A 13689-nucleotide genomic window follows, 5' to 3' on the forward strand; every position below is an offset into this window, starting at 1 on the left:
GGCGACGTGAAACAAGATACGTGAAAAAAGAAATTAATTAAACGGGGCATCATTATGGCGAACTGTCGTGCGGTCTCACCGCAGGCACCGCATAGACTGGAAAAATGGCTGCTTGATTGACAGAATTAGATGAGCGTCGACCGCACGCTATAATTTAATTCAATGTTTGCTGATCCGGTTCCTTTAACAGCGAGAAGCGTTACAGAGAAGTCGCCGTGTCGTCCAGTCAGACACCAATTAATATGTAGTAATTCATTAATACGTCATCCGAAATATTCCTCTTTACCGTACCATTGTCTTACATATATTTTTTTATATACCTATTATATTATTATATAAATTCTCATATAAGACGCGCGCATTTTAATAAGTTCAATGGCAATAATAGTCGTTGAATCTACAGATCGATATTTTTAACACATTTTTAGTAAAATAGGATTCACTGCTTTTTGGGACAGAAAAAATAAACAGTTAACTTGATATTTTTAAGTCATTTAATGAAGAAAAAGAGAAGAATTATTAAAAAATGTAATTCCACTTTTAATTCTACTATCTAAAGCTGACAAGTCCTTGAGATGTCTGCAAGCTTTATCGTGCAATATCGTGCCACACAATATTCGCTGTCATGACACATATGAAAGTAAGGGCGAAAAGTGAAACGACGTTGCGGTATCTCGACGCGACAGCGAATACGAATACGAATAGTACGACCATATCGGGACCGCAATTTGCCACGACACTTAATATCGAGCGGGCCTTAAATCCGACTGTCATTCACGCGTCGCGTCAACAGCTCCATCGATTCATGATGGAGCAATCCGCCATCTTTGGACCGTGAATCATTGAATAATTCATAATTTACGGGAGGAGGAAGGGACTCGTTAAAAAGCCGTGGGTATCTTCGGTTCTCCCCGTTCGGCTCATTCTCGTACAAACGAGAGAGAGAGAGAGGGAAAGAGAGAGAGAGAGAGAGAGAGAGAAAGAGAGAGAGAGAGAGAGAGACAAAGGGAGAAAACGAAAAAAAAAAGATTCTCGCTTCGATGCGACACACAAAGGTACACCCGCTCCGAAGTAAACGTCGTCGTGACGCTCGAAGTCGTCTGACGGGTTTGCGCCGGTACCGGATACCTCTATCTCACGTTTTCGTTAGGCAATTCGAGGACACACGTGAATCAAATTACGGTCATCCGTCTTTCGCTCTGGCGAGCATCCTTCGCACGTTGCCTGGATGTCCCGTCAGGACAATTCGCGTGGACAGTATTGTTTTTTGGAGTCGTGAGATCATTTACGCGCGTTTCTGCGAGCCTTCATCTCAGTAATCTTGCAGCAAATGGATTGGAGTGATGGTATTTCTATTTTTATATGAATTATCTTATTACAAATATTATATTAATATTATATAAATATAATAAGTTGGCCAACAAGTCCGTGCGGTTTTTTACTTATAAATGTTACTTATAAATAACCGCACGGATTTATTGGCCAACCCAATATATAAATTTTTATTTATCATTGTAGAGTACGTGTTATCTTTCGTAGGAAAGAAAATACTAAAATCCGTTTCATTTCAATTATAAATTGCTTCGCAACAAAATCAACAGCCAATATGATAGGCAGCTGGATATATATCGCCAAATAAAATCTGCATATATCAATTACGTTTATATATACTCTGTAATTTTCATGCATGCGCTATGCTTTAATCTATAATGAGAATCTCTTATTTCGATCAAGACTTGATGCTGAAAAATATCGACTCGCCGAATCTGCGACGCGATATTAATTGAAACATTAGGATTTCGCAACGAGCAGGAGTAGAAGATTGCAACCGTCGTAAAGCTCGTCGTAAAGTTCGTCTTTTTCTTTGGGGCCAAGGGTCTGTGTTCCTTGAACCTACATTCTGTTGCGAAGTTATCGGTTCGATCTTAGTTTTCCAGCCGTGTCAGTTCTCGACTCTGGCGGACGATCTGATAGAATCTTACTCTATTTGCTGTCCTCGTGCCGCATAGATGCCGTACAATTTGACTTCTTTTAGATTGCAATAAGATCTCATAGAAACTAGTCACACTATAATCAAAAATAGGTAGCTCGATTTTTCTTTAAAGAAAAATCATAATCAATCAAATATGAGATTTTCGCAAATCAAGTTTCACTGTTTCAGGGATAAGATATATTTTAAGAAACTACTTGAAAAAATAAACTTTGAATTAATCAGAAAATATGCTTACAATTTGATTTATTTTATTATTGCTCTGTAAATGTAACAAAAATACTGTAATTATTTTTCTATTTCTCCAATATTAGTGATTAATCATCCTAAACTGGTGAATGGTAATGGAATTTTGATATTAACTGCATGCTTTCTGCTGTGTCAATAAACCCTTTTTCGAGACGGTCAAATTCTACATAATGTCCTTGCCAGTCATAAACCTCCCATTTCAGTTTGGCATTAACGAGGTCCCTCCTTTACGTCATAATGCACGCATTCAATAAACTCTCGTACCCTGCGTCTCATATTCAAAACTTGATTCATTCTACATACACGACTACTGTCGGAAAACACAATGATGAAATAACGAATAATTTCGCAATAATTGATTATTTTGTTTTTCGTATAAAAAATAAAAATGGAAAGACTAAGAATTTAATATAACGAAATTTATATATATAATTATGTGATATAGATGTAATAAAGATAAAATAAAGAAAAAATTCAATTCTTATAAAATTTCTCATTTAAAATGAAGTGAATAAGTATTATTAGATGATTTTAAATTTAAAAAATTCAATTCTAATTTCATTTCATGATGTATTATAATATTGAATAAAGATTGATGAAATGGGATTCAGGAAATATTTTTCGCACTTTCGCTGTGCCAAGCAATTTGAAGAAGTTAATGGGATCGGCGGGACGGTGGCAGGTTTCTGGCAGGAGAATGCGTCACTCTTTCCGCAGGAGTGATGTCCTGGCAAGCAATCGGGAACTCCCTCTGCATTTTGACGAGCCCCAATCCTGAGAAACGAGTATGCGTCCCAACGAGTATGAGTGAGAGTGAGAGAGAGAGAGAGAGAGAAGAAAAAAGATCCTGCAACTTCGTTGAAACATTACTCGTGCTCTCTGCGGAAAGCCGAATTTATTTCAGGGCGAAAGTGAATCGTAGCGAGCGGCTGCGGTTACGTTGAAATATTATCCCCGGTTGCTGATATTGCGCGTATGGTCACTCGTAAAAAGCAGCAGTAAAATGCATCGATTCATCCATAATGTGCAGAATAAGATTCTACTTTATCCGAGACTTTATCTCTTCGAGATAAGTTCAAGATATTTTCATAACTTTTTCACAGAGATCTCTTTAAAGAAGACAAATGCCCAATTCATAATTAATTAAAATTTAATGCGTTTATATTATCGAGCATCTTTCTCTTCATTTTTATGCTATTTCGATTCAATGATGGGTGATTAGAAAAATCGCGAAGTATAACGAATAAATATGAGATCAGGGTGTTTGTAAATGCAACGGACATTTGATTCCGAGAAAATCTGCCGGGTCTTATCGGCCACACGATTGCGCTATCGTGTCGGCTTTCCAGGACAATCGGGTCTTCTATTTTCCCCCCGACGGGGGAGGAATCAGGTGCGAGCCCTGCGAGCGTAATCTCGGTAGTCGTAGATAGGCCGGGTCGCGCACAGGTCGGCGTTATAAAACGACGGAAATTTATTGGGCCAGCTAACACAAGCGTGCACACGCGGGTCCGGTAGTGAATGGCGGCGGCTGCGGCGACGGCGACGGCGGCGATCTTCGGGATCTGGTGGGACCTGGCGGCGGGGTACTCATCGTTCTTGTCGTTTTTTTTTCTTCGTGGGCCCCGTCGGGCCTTGCAGGACCTGTACGAGGACTGGTCCGCGATCTACCGTAACCGCATTCCACCTTACCTCACCTTGCCCCTCGCACGATTCTCTCAGCCTCCCTTTTGCCTCACTGACTGCCTTCCCTCTCTTCCTCCTCCCGCTCCTTGTCCCTTTTTCCCCTCATTCCTTCTCACTCCTCTTCGCCGCTTTTATTCAGCCTTTCTCTCCTCCTAGTCGTTTCCTCTCTTTGTTCCTCTACTAGTTCTTCATCTTTTCTTAGTGAAGCTTTTTCGATTCCTTATTCAAATTGTTCAACTATTTAAATTATTACTTCAATTTTTAACTTGTTGTTTCAACTATTACAAACATTAATTGTATATTAATAAATTTTTCCATTTATATCAGTGAACTACATTTTTTATAATCTTTCTAATTTCTAATGTTGAATAGCAAGATCGAATTTTAAAACATATGGATAATAAGTGGCATATTTTTTCATTCTAAAGTTTACATGCCAAAACTTGTAGTATTCTAACTATCACGTACGTTTTGTACAAACATTAACCATAACCAGTATTTTTTATATATGATAACATCATAAATCATGGAGAGACATAATCTCCGAGCTTATTTATTTTCCGAGTATATAAATATTATTTAGAAAAACGATGTCTCTCTCTTTTTTCAACTCTTTCCTTTATCGTTTCGTCTTCTCTCTTTTTCTCTCTCTCCCTGACGAACGTGGCGGACAAAAGGGGGCTCAGGTTCCGAAACACGTATCCGGCGGGCCTCGCGCGCGAACTTGTTTTGCTCGCGATTACACGGAGTCCCCAACCTGCCGCGGGTCTGTGTTTACCCGACTGCGAAACCCCGGGTCTGTAGATGCGTGCTTACGCCATCCGTCAGGGGCCCCGTGGGCACGACGCACGGGGCAGAGCGAGGCAAAGGGAAGGGAAGAGAGATAAACGGGCCCCGTTGGTATTCGAATACGAGCGTTACGTGACGACCGGGTTCCCACTTCCCTGCAGGTTCGTTCTCCGGAGATTCCGGGTTTTTGTCGAGAAGATCGACCGGACGATCTCTCTCCCGTACCGCGGGCCTTACAACGCTGGTACGTGTCGTAATTAGAGGCCCTGATAGATCGTGTCTGTCGATCGTCGACCGTCGGTCGCGCCACGGCGTATACGCGTGTCGACGTATACAATTAGCACGGCATGACGACAGAGAGATGCATTCGGGGTTGACGTAATGATGAGTAATCGTTTACGACGATTACATTCCCAATTATTATTGCAGCGAGTTTCTTCCTGTGTAACAATTATGTTACTCGTTAAGATCATCACGTAATACATCATCTCGTGTGTCACGGTGTTCCACCTTATATCCACTTCGATCCGAGATACCATCGCCGATTTATCATCGGCACAGATCAATGCTCGCGCTCGCACAGCATATTATTCACGGCCTCCGTGTGCCGAATTCGCGAAAGAGCGAGTCATATATTGTATGAAGTCTTTTTAAGATTCTAATCAGTTAAAGAGAGATGTAATCTAAGTTTATCACGAAGATTAATATTCATAATATTACGTTTGCATCACCGCTTTGCATTACTGCTATTCCACATTTGCAAAGTTCACGAATCACACGTAGACTTATTTTTGACTTTCTAGAAATAATTCGACTTAGACGAGGCTAATAAAGAAATACAATTTCATCTTAGAACGGATCGATTCTTGCGTACTGTATAGCGCAATCTAAAATTATCTATATCCTTGGGAAGGCCAATCGAATCTTTTTGATTTATTTTCAAAATCAATAGTCGCTCGCAACGCAATCAACGTCGGCTTGTCCAAATTCGCGAGAAGTGCAGCATACGGGGAAGTCCAGAACTAATCCTAGGCACTCTCGACAAAGGGGCTAATCCAAGTCCGGTTTGCGCTCTCTCTCTCTCTCTCTCTCTCTCTCTCTCTCTCTCTCTCTCTCTCTCTCTCTCTCTCTCTGCTCTCTGAGAGCAGAGAGAGAGAGAGAGAGAGAGAGAGGCAACCATGAATTACGCGCTTTCTTGATATCTTGGTTTGAGCCCCGGCCTGCGAGGGGGCCGGAGCAACCGGTAAGCCGTCTGTCGGTCCCTCTGAAGGGCCGCGCGAGCGGCCCTTCGGGGCACTTTGCACAGCCGAGGCTCATCGGCTACAGCGGACCTCCCACGGGCCGACCGGCTCTTCACCATCGAGAATCTGCCTGCTCCTCTCCCTCGTCCTCCTCCTCTTAGCCTTCTTCTTCATCTCCTCCTCCTCCTCCCTCCCCTTCGTCGTTTCTTCTTGCCCATCTCTGTGTTTCTTCTCTCCCTCTCTCTCACTCTCTTTCTCTCTCGTTGTCCTCCTTCGGCTCGTCTCGCGCCGGTCTCTCGATTCGTCGAACCGCTCGCTTCGTGCCATCCGATCAACGACGATTCCACGCTTTCGCTAGCGGTGGAGTCGAGAGAGTCGAACGAGAGTCGAGAGAGATCCGCCGGATGTTGCGAAACCTCAGCGTGACTATCTCCGCGCCCTCCGCGCAGACGAATCCGGACAGTTGAAAGTGCACACCGGATTCGGATAGACGTTAATGGAAAATAAGATGAAAGAGAATATAGCGAGGAGCTGGATGAAAAAATAAATAGAACCTTTTTCTCGTGTTTCTTTTCCAGGTATTCTTAATGGTGGGCCCCACGACTTATTTTTTGTCCGTAAATTCTTCGATTGATTCGGAGTCGATTTCTTTTTCGAGAAGCAATTTTCAATATTAAATATTTTGATGGCCAATACCTTGCAACCATGTAAACTAGAAATTTATTAAATTTTCAGAACCCCATCTCGCAACATAGAACACCGAGCAATTCCGCGTTTATTTCTTACAAACAAATTCTACCTCACGTTGAAGTTGAGTGCATTGAAGCGGTTCTATCATTACTTGTCGGGCCTCATACGTCGCTGCCAAGCTACTATTGTAATTAGCTCGTGCCGGCCGCGGTTATATAGTGGATCGTGCTGATTTGTGAGAAACGATTGCGAATAGCTCGAAGCCTATTATTGCGAGAGATCGGGATGCGTGCGCGCGCGGAGCCGCGGCCGGTGCTTACTCAGGTGTGCAACTATTACGAACACGCGGCCATGCCTACCCGCTCATATTTCTATTCTCATGACCGAGCAACCTGTGCAGCCGGCCTTGACTCGTAACTCGCTCTCTTCTGGCGTCTGTAAAAAATCTCCGCGGAGTCCGGCCCTCTTTTACTAACAGCCGTGACGCGCTTAATGCCGCTCGCCGCGCATTTATCGAGACGAGAGCTCGGCTCTGCAAACGCGCTTCGAAATGCATCCGAACACATTCTCCACCCAACGTACAATACAAAACTGCTAGTTGTTTTTTTTTCCAATTGAAATGTTTGTTAATATTTCATTTTTACTCGTTTCATTTCGCGCGAGAATGAAAAAATGTCAGTCTCACTATTGCTACGTTTCTAATATTGACTAGTTTTGATTGTAAAAATTCGGACCGACTGTAATGAAGGTCTTTCTTTTAATGTAAAAATAATATCTATATGTTGTAAAGAGTCACTTTTTTTACGAAAATGTTAGCAGAATCATTAATCTTGGTGCTCAGTTAAAACAATTAAATCGACATTTTTATCAATAATTGCTTGAAAATGGCAAAAAGTAACGCTTGCACGAAGACGATAATTTTTTTAGAGGCATCTGTACGCTGAAACAGAGCTTCGGCTCCAATCTCGATTATTCGCGCGCGCGATGAGATTGCAGAACATCACGGAGGAAGGTCGATCCCCCGCTCGTCCGCGCAGAAGGTTGTACCGGCTATGTAGTTATGTGCATCGGCTTCCGAGGTTACAGACGGTTAGTAAGAAATACTCCACGGACGATTGTATCGAATCGGACTGCAGCTTGGCAGAACACTGGCGAGTCTCTCTCGCTCGCGGCCCGCACGTACACGCATCGCTCTGTTTATACACTATGGCATAAATGCCCGGAGCAGTCGTGCGATATTACTACCTTGCTTCGTAATGAACCGTTAGCGTAACTCTTAATACCGAAGTATTCCAGAAGCCATTTGGAGCGTGGACGCCGAAGAATTGAAAGAATACAGCGCTCGCTTCAAAATTTTTACAAAATTTTTTTGAGGAAATCGTGTGAAAGACATCAATTTTTGTAAGTTAGAATCGTGAAATTTTATTTTTTTTAAATAAATTAAATATATAATTCTTACAATTAGTTTATATAGATTTAATAATCTTAATAAATTGAGATTGTAAAATATCTCAAGTTGTTTGTACCAACACAAGTTTTAATAAATCGCGATGATAAAATTGTAATTTGACTTTTAGATTATATAATTACAAGTTCATTAGCCGGTAGTTAGTTTCCTAGACGGAGCTTTACGAAGCAAATCGCATTCCGCAGAACAGCCTTTCCATCATAGCGTCAGAGGGCAAATCGAGCATGCGAATCGAGCGTAAACGTTATTGGATGCGCGGCGAGCTCGTAGGGAACGAAGTTCTAATGGGAAATACGGACCCTATCGCGTGTTCGGACTGATGGTGATTAACCCTTCGCGGTATTGTGCGAAACAAAAGGCGAACAACGGGAGAAAACACAAGAAGCATGCGATAATGAAAGCACTTCATATAGCGCTGCGAGACGTATATGCGCTATGCGTTGTCAAGCCGAAAGATTGATTTTAAAAAAAGTCATGCAATTAAGGATCTTTCTGAATAACGGAACTAATTGTCCGTGAGCGCGGAGGTGTTTACGGGATTTCATTGTTCGACGATCACGTCGCCGATAAAAACACGAATCAAACGTTATGACTCATCCGTCATTCAATTCACATGTTTCACGTGTGTGTGCGAGTGTGCCAGGATACAGTGAGTCTGCACGATTTTGTGCCACTCTTTATGAAGGAAATTTTCGATAAAAGCACCAGTATATTTCAAGCTTCCTTCTAAATCTAACATTATTTAGAAATATAAAATATCATACACGAAAAAATTAGAGAGTCAAGAAATTAATAAATAATAAATATAATGACCATAATTATACCTGCATGCGTTTGTTAATTAAAAATAAATCGCTTTGAACGTAATTTTTTCAAATTAGAGAAAGAAATGCCATACTTTATTGATATAGATTATAATTCAACTACTTATTTTAATTTATTTACGATATTTTTTCAAATAAACTGTTATTTTATAATTAATGTGCACTATGGGATTATTGCCCCCTCTCTAGACATGCAATTGAAAACGTTAGGAAGGACCTCGTTGTCGGAGATTAAAGCCCCGGCTTCGTCGCGGAAGAAACCGTTTCTGAAAACAACCGGAAACGTCGAATCAAGCGTGCCCCTCGAGCGCGGGTGGCATGAGTTAGGTTTTTTACTGATTTCATACCCGGGCCCTGCGTGCGTTGCGGTGCAAGAAACCGTGAATGGAACATGTTTACAGTTAAGATATGTCAGCGGCGTGATATCCGCCCGCCACATACGACCGGCAAAAAAGTATATTACGGAGATGAAATGCCGTATTATAGAACGGCTGTAAAGAAAAAAGGATGCGGTCGTGAGCGCCTCTTAAATTCGAGAGGCGCGAGAGCACAGTCTTTTTCTATCTGATTAGTAAACCCTTCCTTGTCCCCCGATAATAAATCTTTCTCTTTCCCTTTTTTAGAGAATTTCTTTTTTAGAAAGTATTTGTATATGTTTACAAGTACTTTAAATGCCATTAATGTGAATATATTAATCGTTAATATCTTTAATAAGAGATCATCTTAATAATCTCTATCTATAATCTGTAATAATAATTGTCTTTAATAAGAGAAATCTAAAATACTTTTTTTAGTTTTATATTTAATTAGAATTTTAATACATGCTTATATTTATGAGATATATGAATGTAAAATATGATAAAAGGTCTCCAATCATAGTTGTAATATTTACAATTCCATTTGTCCCATACTTTTGCATAATTATTATATAAAAAATTACATATCTGAAAGAAGTGTAACGGTACGCCAAGAGATGAAATTACCTCGAGAAAGAAATACCAAAGAAATTTATCGCTATGTTATCGTTACGTGCAATGTATCAGGATAAGTGATGGGAATTAGATAAACACGCGACTCTACCATGTAACAGTTTGACTACAATCTCTTAGGCGACAAGGCGATCGTTAAGGCCTCGTATTCTTCGTGTTACAGCGGAATCGGATATCTGTACTTTCGCGGCGAGGACGGAGCATTTTCACGTCACGAATAAACCATCGACGAGACTGTTCACGACGGACACGAGGCCGAAGGCCCTGAGGGAGTTGTACGAGCTCGCTGCTATAGTTGCCGTACGAAGTTTAGATTCCTTGAGGAGGGATGGCAGCTCGATGGATATGTTCCTTTGCACGCCGGTCCTCGGTAAGAGGAGACGGGACCAAAGCCTCGACATCGAGTCTAGAGTCGTAAGTACATTCCTCTCTCTTTCTCTATGAAAATGTCAGGACATATTCTCATCCGCGATTGGTATTTTTCTCCGCGCGCGTTCCAAGTTAGTTTCAGATCAATCAATGTCAAATATTCTTTAATTCTATACTGTTATCAACATCCTTTAGGCCCGATTGTTCCAACCTGTTGGTAAGCTAACTAATAGTTAAATCATATATATGTCTTTGTTTATCCTTTACATTAAACAAAGATAGACATATAATTTAACTATTAGTTAGCTTACCAACAGGTTGGAACAACCGGCCCTTAATATAGCAGTCAATTTTTCAAGATTCCGAGATTATATATTGTAAAAAATTCTTTATATTGATTCTAATATATTTTGAAATAATGAATTTATAGGCATACACCAACAAATTAAGAGGTTTTTGAATTCATGGAATACATGCACGAATTAAGCAACAGATTGAATAGATACATTTTTTATTGTTTTTCAAATTTAATGTTCGCACCTAAGAAGTTCATCAGAAATTCACATATTTCGTTAGAATCTATAATAACTTTACCACGCGCGATTATCTGATCATTTGTGGCGCATAGCGAAATCTTTTTGCCGAATGAGAAAATTGCACAGGCAGCGCATTCATACGAGCACATATATTTTCTCAATGCGTTATGCAACTCAGTTCATCGCCGCAGTTACACTGTTCGCATTGACTTCGCGAAACACGGAAGAAACAACTGAGTGTATTGAGTTCAGGCATTGGTCGGTATCGGATGACCGAACATAAGAGATTATGGTGCATGACTCAATAATCCTCAACGTGAGATTAACTTACAAATGCCAAGCAGAATCAAATCTGACCTCTTTGCCTACTTAATTCAACGTAATTAACTTTCACGGTATAATTGAAGAGTTCATAGGATCGAACCCCGTTTCTTCGAAACAGTACCGGTAATTTCGCCGAGCAGCGTTTCCTCTTCCCTCGACGTCAAATGTGTCGACGATTAACTTGCATTTTTCTCTGCACTTGAATCGACGTTAAACCGGTTTATATCAAACGGAGATTGTCACTCACGACACACAATTACAATATGACAGTAATACTGTACTTGACAAGCAGAGGAATGTCAATTCCATAGATTATCTTCCGTTAAAGATTCAGGACCAAGGATGACTTTCAAGATAAATTGATCGAATGTGAACACACATATATACCTACATGTACGCATTCTATATGACTTGGCTTTATGTGAAACAATATTAAATTTTGATACTTATTTTAACAGTATTAAAAAATACAAATTAATTTAATGTATCAATTTAAAATATTGTAAATTAATTCTGTACACTTCAATCTAATCATATTTAGGAGTTTTTGTAATACATAAAATTGATTGAAGTAATTAGAATGAATGAATATTTTTAAAATCGCTTTTTTCTGGCTTCCTATTGTTTCTCGAGTATGCAAAATTAAAACTTGCACAATGGTCCGACCGTTTACACGGATTAGTCGCGAACAACGGCTAGTGCGTCGTGTGGAAAAGTTGGCAGACGGTCGGAACCCAATCCGTTCCGTATCCCGTGCGTGAAACTCGCACTGGTCGGCGAGGTGACACCCCGACAACAGTTAACACCCACGCAGGTGCCGCAGCGCGTAAAGCACGTCATTCGTTCCTCTTCCTTCGCGGCGTCGAGTTTCCCGCAGGGTGAACGGAAGGCGACCCCCTTGTTGCGGGGGTCCCGGGTCCCGCGGAAGATAGAAACGAGTCATTTGTTATGTGCTCTGGGACCAGGTCGCGTAACAACACCATGCAAACACGTACATACAAAATAGCACAATTCTTTCACACGGCACATCGCTTCCTCAAGTATTCGCTATATTTACTTGGCTACCCAAGAAGCAATTTCTCGATTTTGTAACAGCAGATTAATTCACAAGAATTTTGTCATAAAAATCAATAAGAAAAACGATAATAAAAAAGATACCTACTCCACTACATAATGCCAATAGTTATCGAATATATTTTATAATTATACCTTTTTAGATATATTATATATTGAATATAAATATACAAAGTTTAATAATCTGATATATATTATCTGCCCATGTTCAAAGAGACAAAAGTGGCGATAAATATGGATAATTACGTAAAGCATACGAAAAGAAATATTGTATAGATAGGCGGCTTTACTGTGCGTGTATTTATTATTCTGTTTGATTATTCTATTGCAGCCGGCTGCTATCGAAGATCTTCGAAGATGGACATCTACCGAAGCGCTCGGCGACGTCACCGTACCGCCGGACTGCTCGTCCAGGATCTTGGGCGACACGACCGGCGACGATGCCGTCGATCACAAGCTACCCAGCCCCGAGGAACAGGTTCAGGCTATCGCGCTCAAGTAAGCGGTTTATCTCAATACGTCGCTTGATTGCCGATAGAACGGGAATTGTAGAAACCGCCACACGAAATAGAGAGACAGGAAAATCTTTTCATCATTGAGGATATGATTTATGATCGATAATCTTGATAAAATATCAAAAACTTATTTTTGGTCAAATTTTCGACATATTTTTTCACTGTCATTAGATTTTAGATTCTTATTTATATAAGGATATATAATAGATTCTTTATTTTAGGAAAGATTAAATATTTAATTATTAAGATTAAATATTTTAGAAAATTTGATATAATGCATTTTTAACTGTATTTTAAAAAATGATCGTGTGTTTCAATATCTAATTAATGCAAATGTTATTGATTTAACATTAGAGAAAGAAAACAGATCGGCAAAGATTACCAAAGGAGATTGAAAATCGTTAATTTATAGAGCAATTTATGAGAAGTTTCCCGCCAAATTAATGCAATCTTACATGGTTTATATATAAACTAATACATATAAGCGTGTACAAGTCAAAAGTCTGTCACACGGTTTCCTGTTACGCGACTTGATATGCTCTTCCTCCGGGTCCATTCAGTTTTGTATCAATGGCAGACCGACAAGCTCTCTATTGTGATCCCGAAATGTACGCTTTCATCGTAGATTCCCGGCGGAAATCGTAGCGGTGGATGTGAGCGGACGAGGTTTCGAAAGAATGTCGATGAGGAGGAGGTCCTTGCTGTCAGGGCCAGAAACTCAGGAAACGACGGTGAAGAGGAGATCGCGGCCACGCAGGCCGAGAGGGAAGAGACGAAATACGATCGCCGGTACCGATCAGAAGGAGATTCGACAAGCTATCGGAGGGTTAGTGTTGCCATAGTTAACCCTTTAATTCCAAACTGAAGAATTTTCTCAGAACTTCTCTCCCCTACTTTACTCATTACTCTTTTAGTTACTACAATTTCGGATTGTGTGAGCAAACG

The 13689-nt window shown here is 40.4% G+C and overlaps 1 protein-coding gene across 2 annotated transcripts in view; it reads left to right on the forward strand.

Moving 5' to 3' along the window:
• LOC112456275 overlaps positions 1-13689 on the forward strand; it is a 79610-nt gene that overhangs the window by 47816 nt on the left and 18105 nt on the right. For both annotated transcript variants that reach the window (XM_025018700.1, XM_025018701.1), the window contains exons 2-4: positions 10090-10340; positions 12561-12727; positions 13370-13570. In XM_025018700.1, the coding sequence (XP_024874468.1) occupies positions 10090-10340; positions 12561-12727; positions 13370-13570 (619 nt within the window). The remainder of the gene's footprint in view (positions 1-10089; positions 10341-12560; positions 12728-13369; positions 13571-13689) is intronic.

Source organism: Temnothorax curvispinosus, unplaced genomic scaffold (genome assembly GCF_003070985.1).
Source record: "Temnothorax curvispinosus isolate PA1 unplaced genomic scaffold, ASM307098v1 QBEX01006721.1, whole genome shotgun sequence".
NCBI classification, from domain to species: Eukaryota; Metazoa; Arthropoda; class Insecta; order Hymenoptera; family Formicidae; genus Temnothorax; species Temnothorax curvispinosus.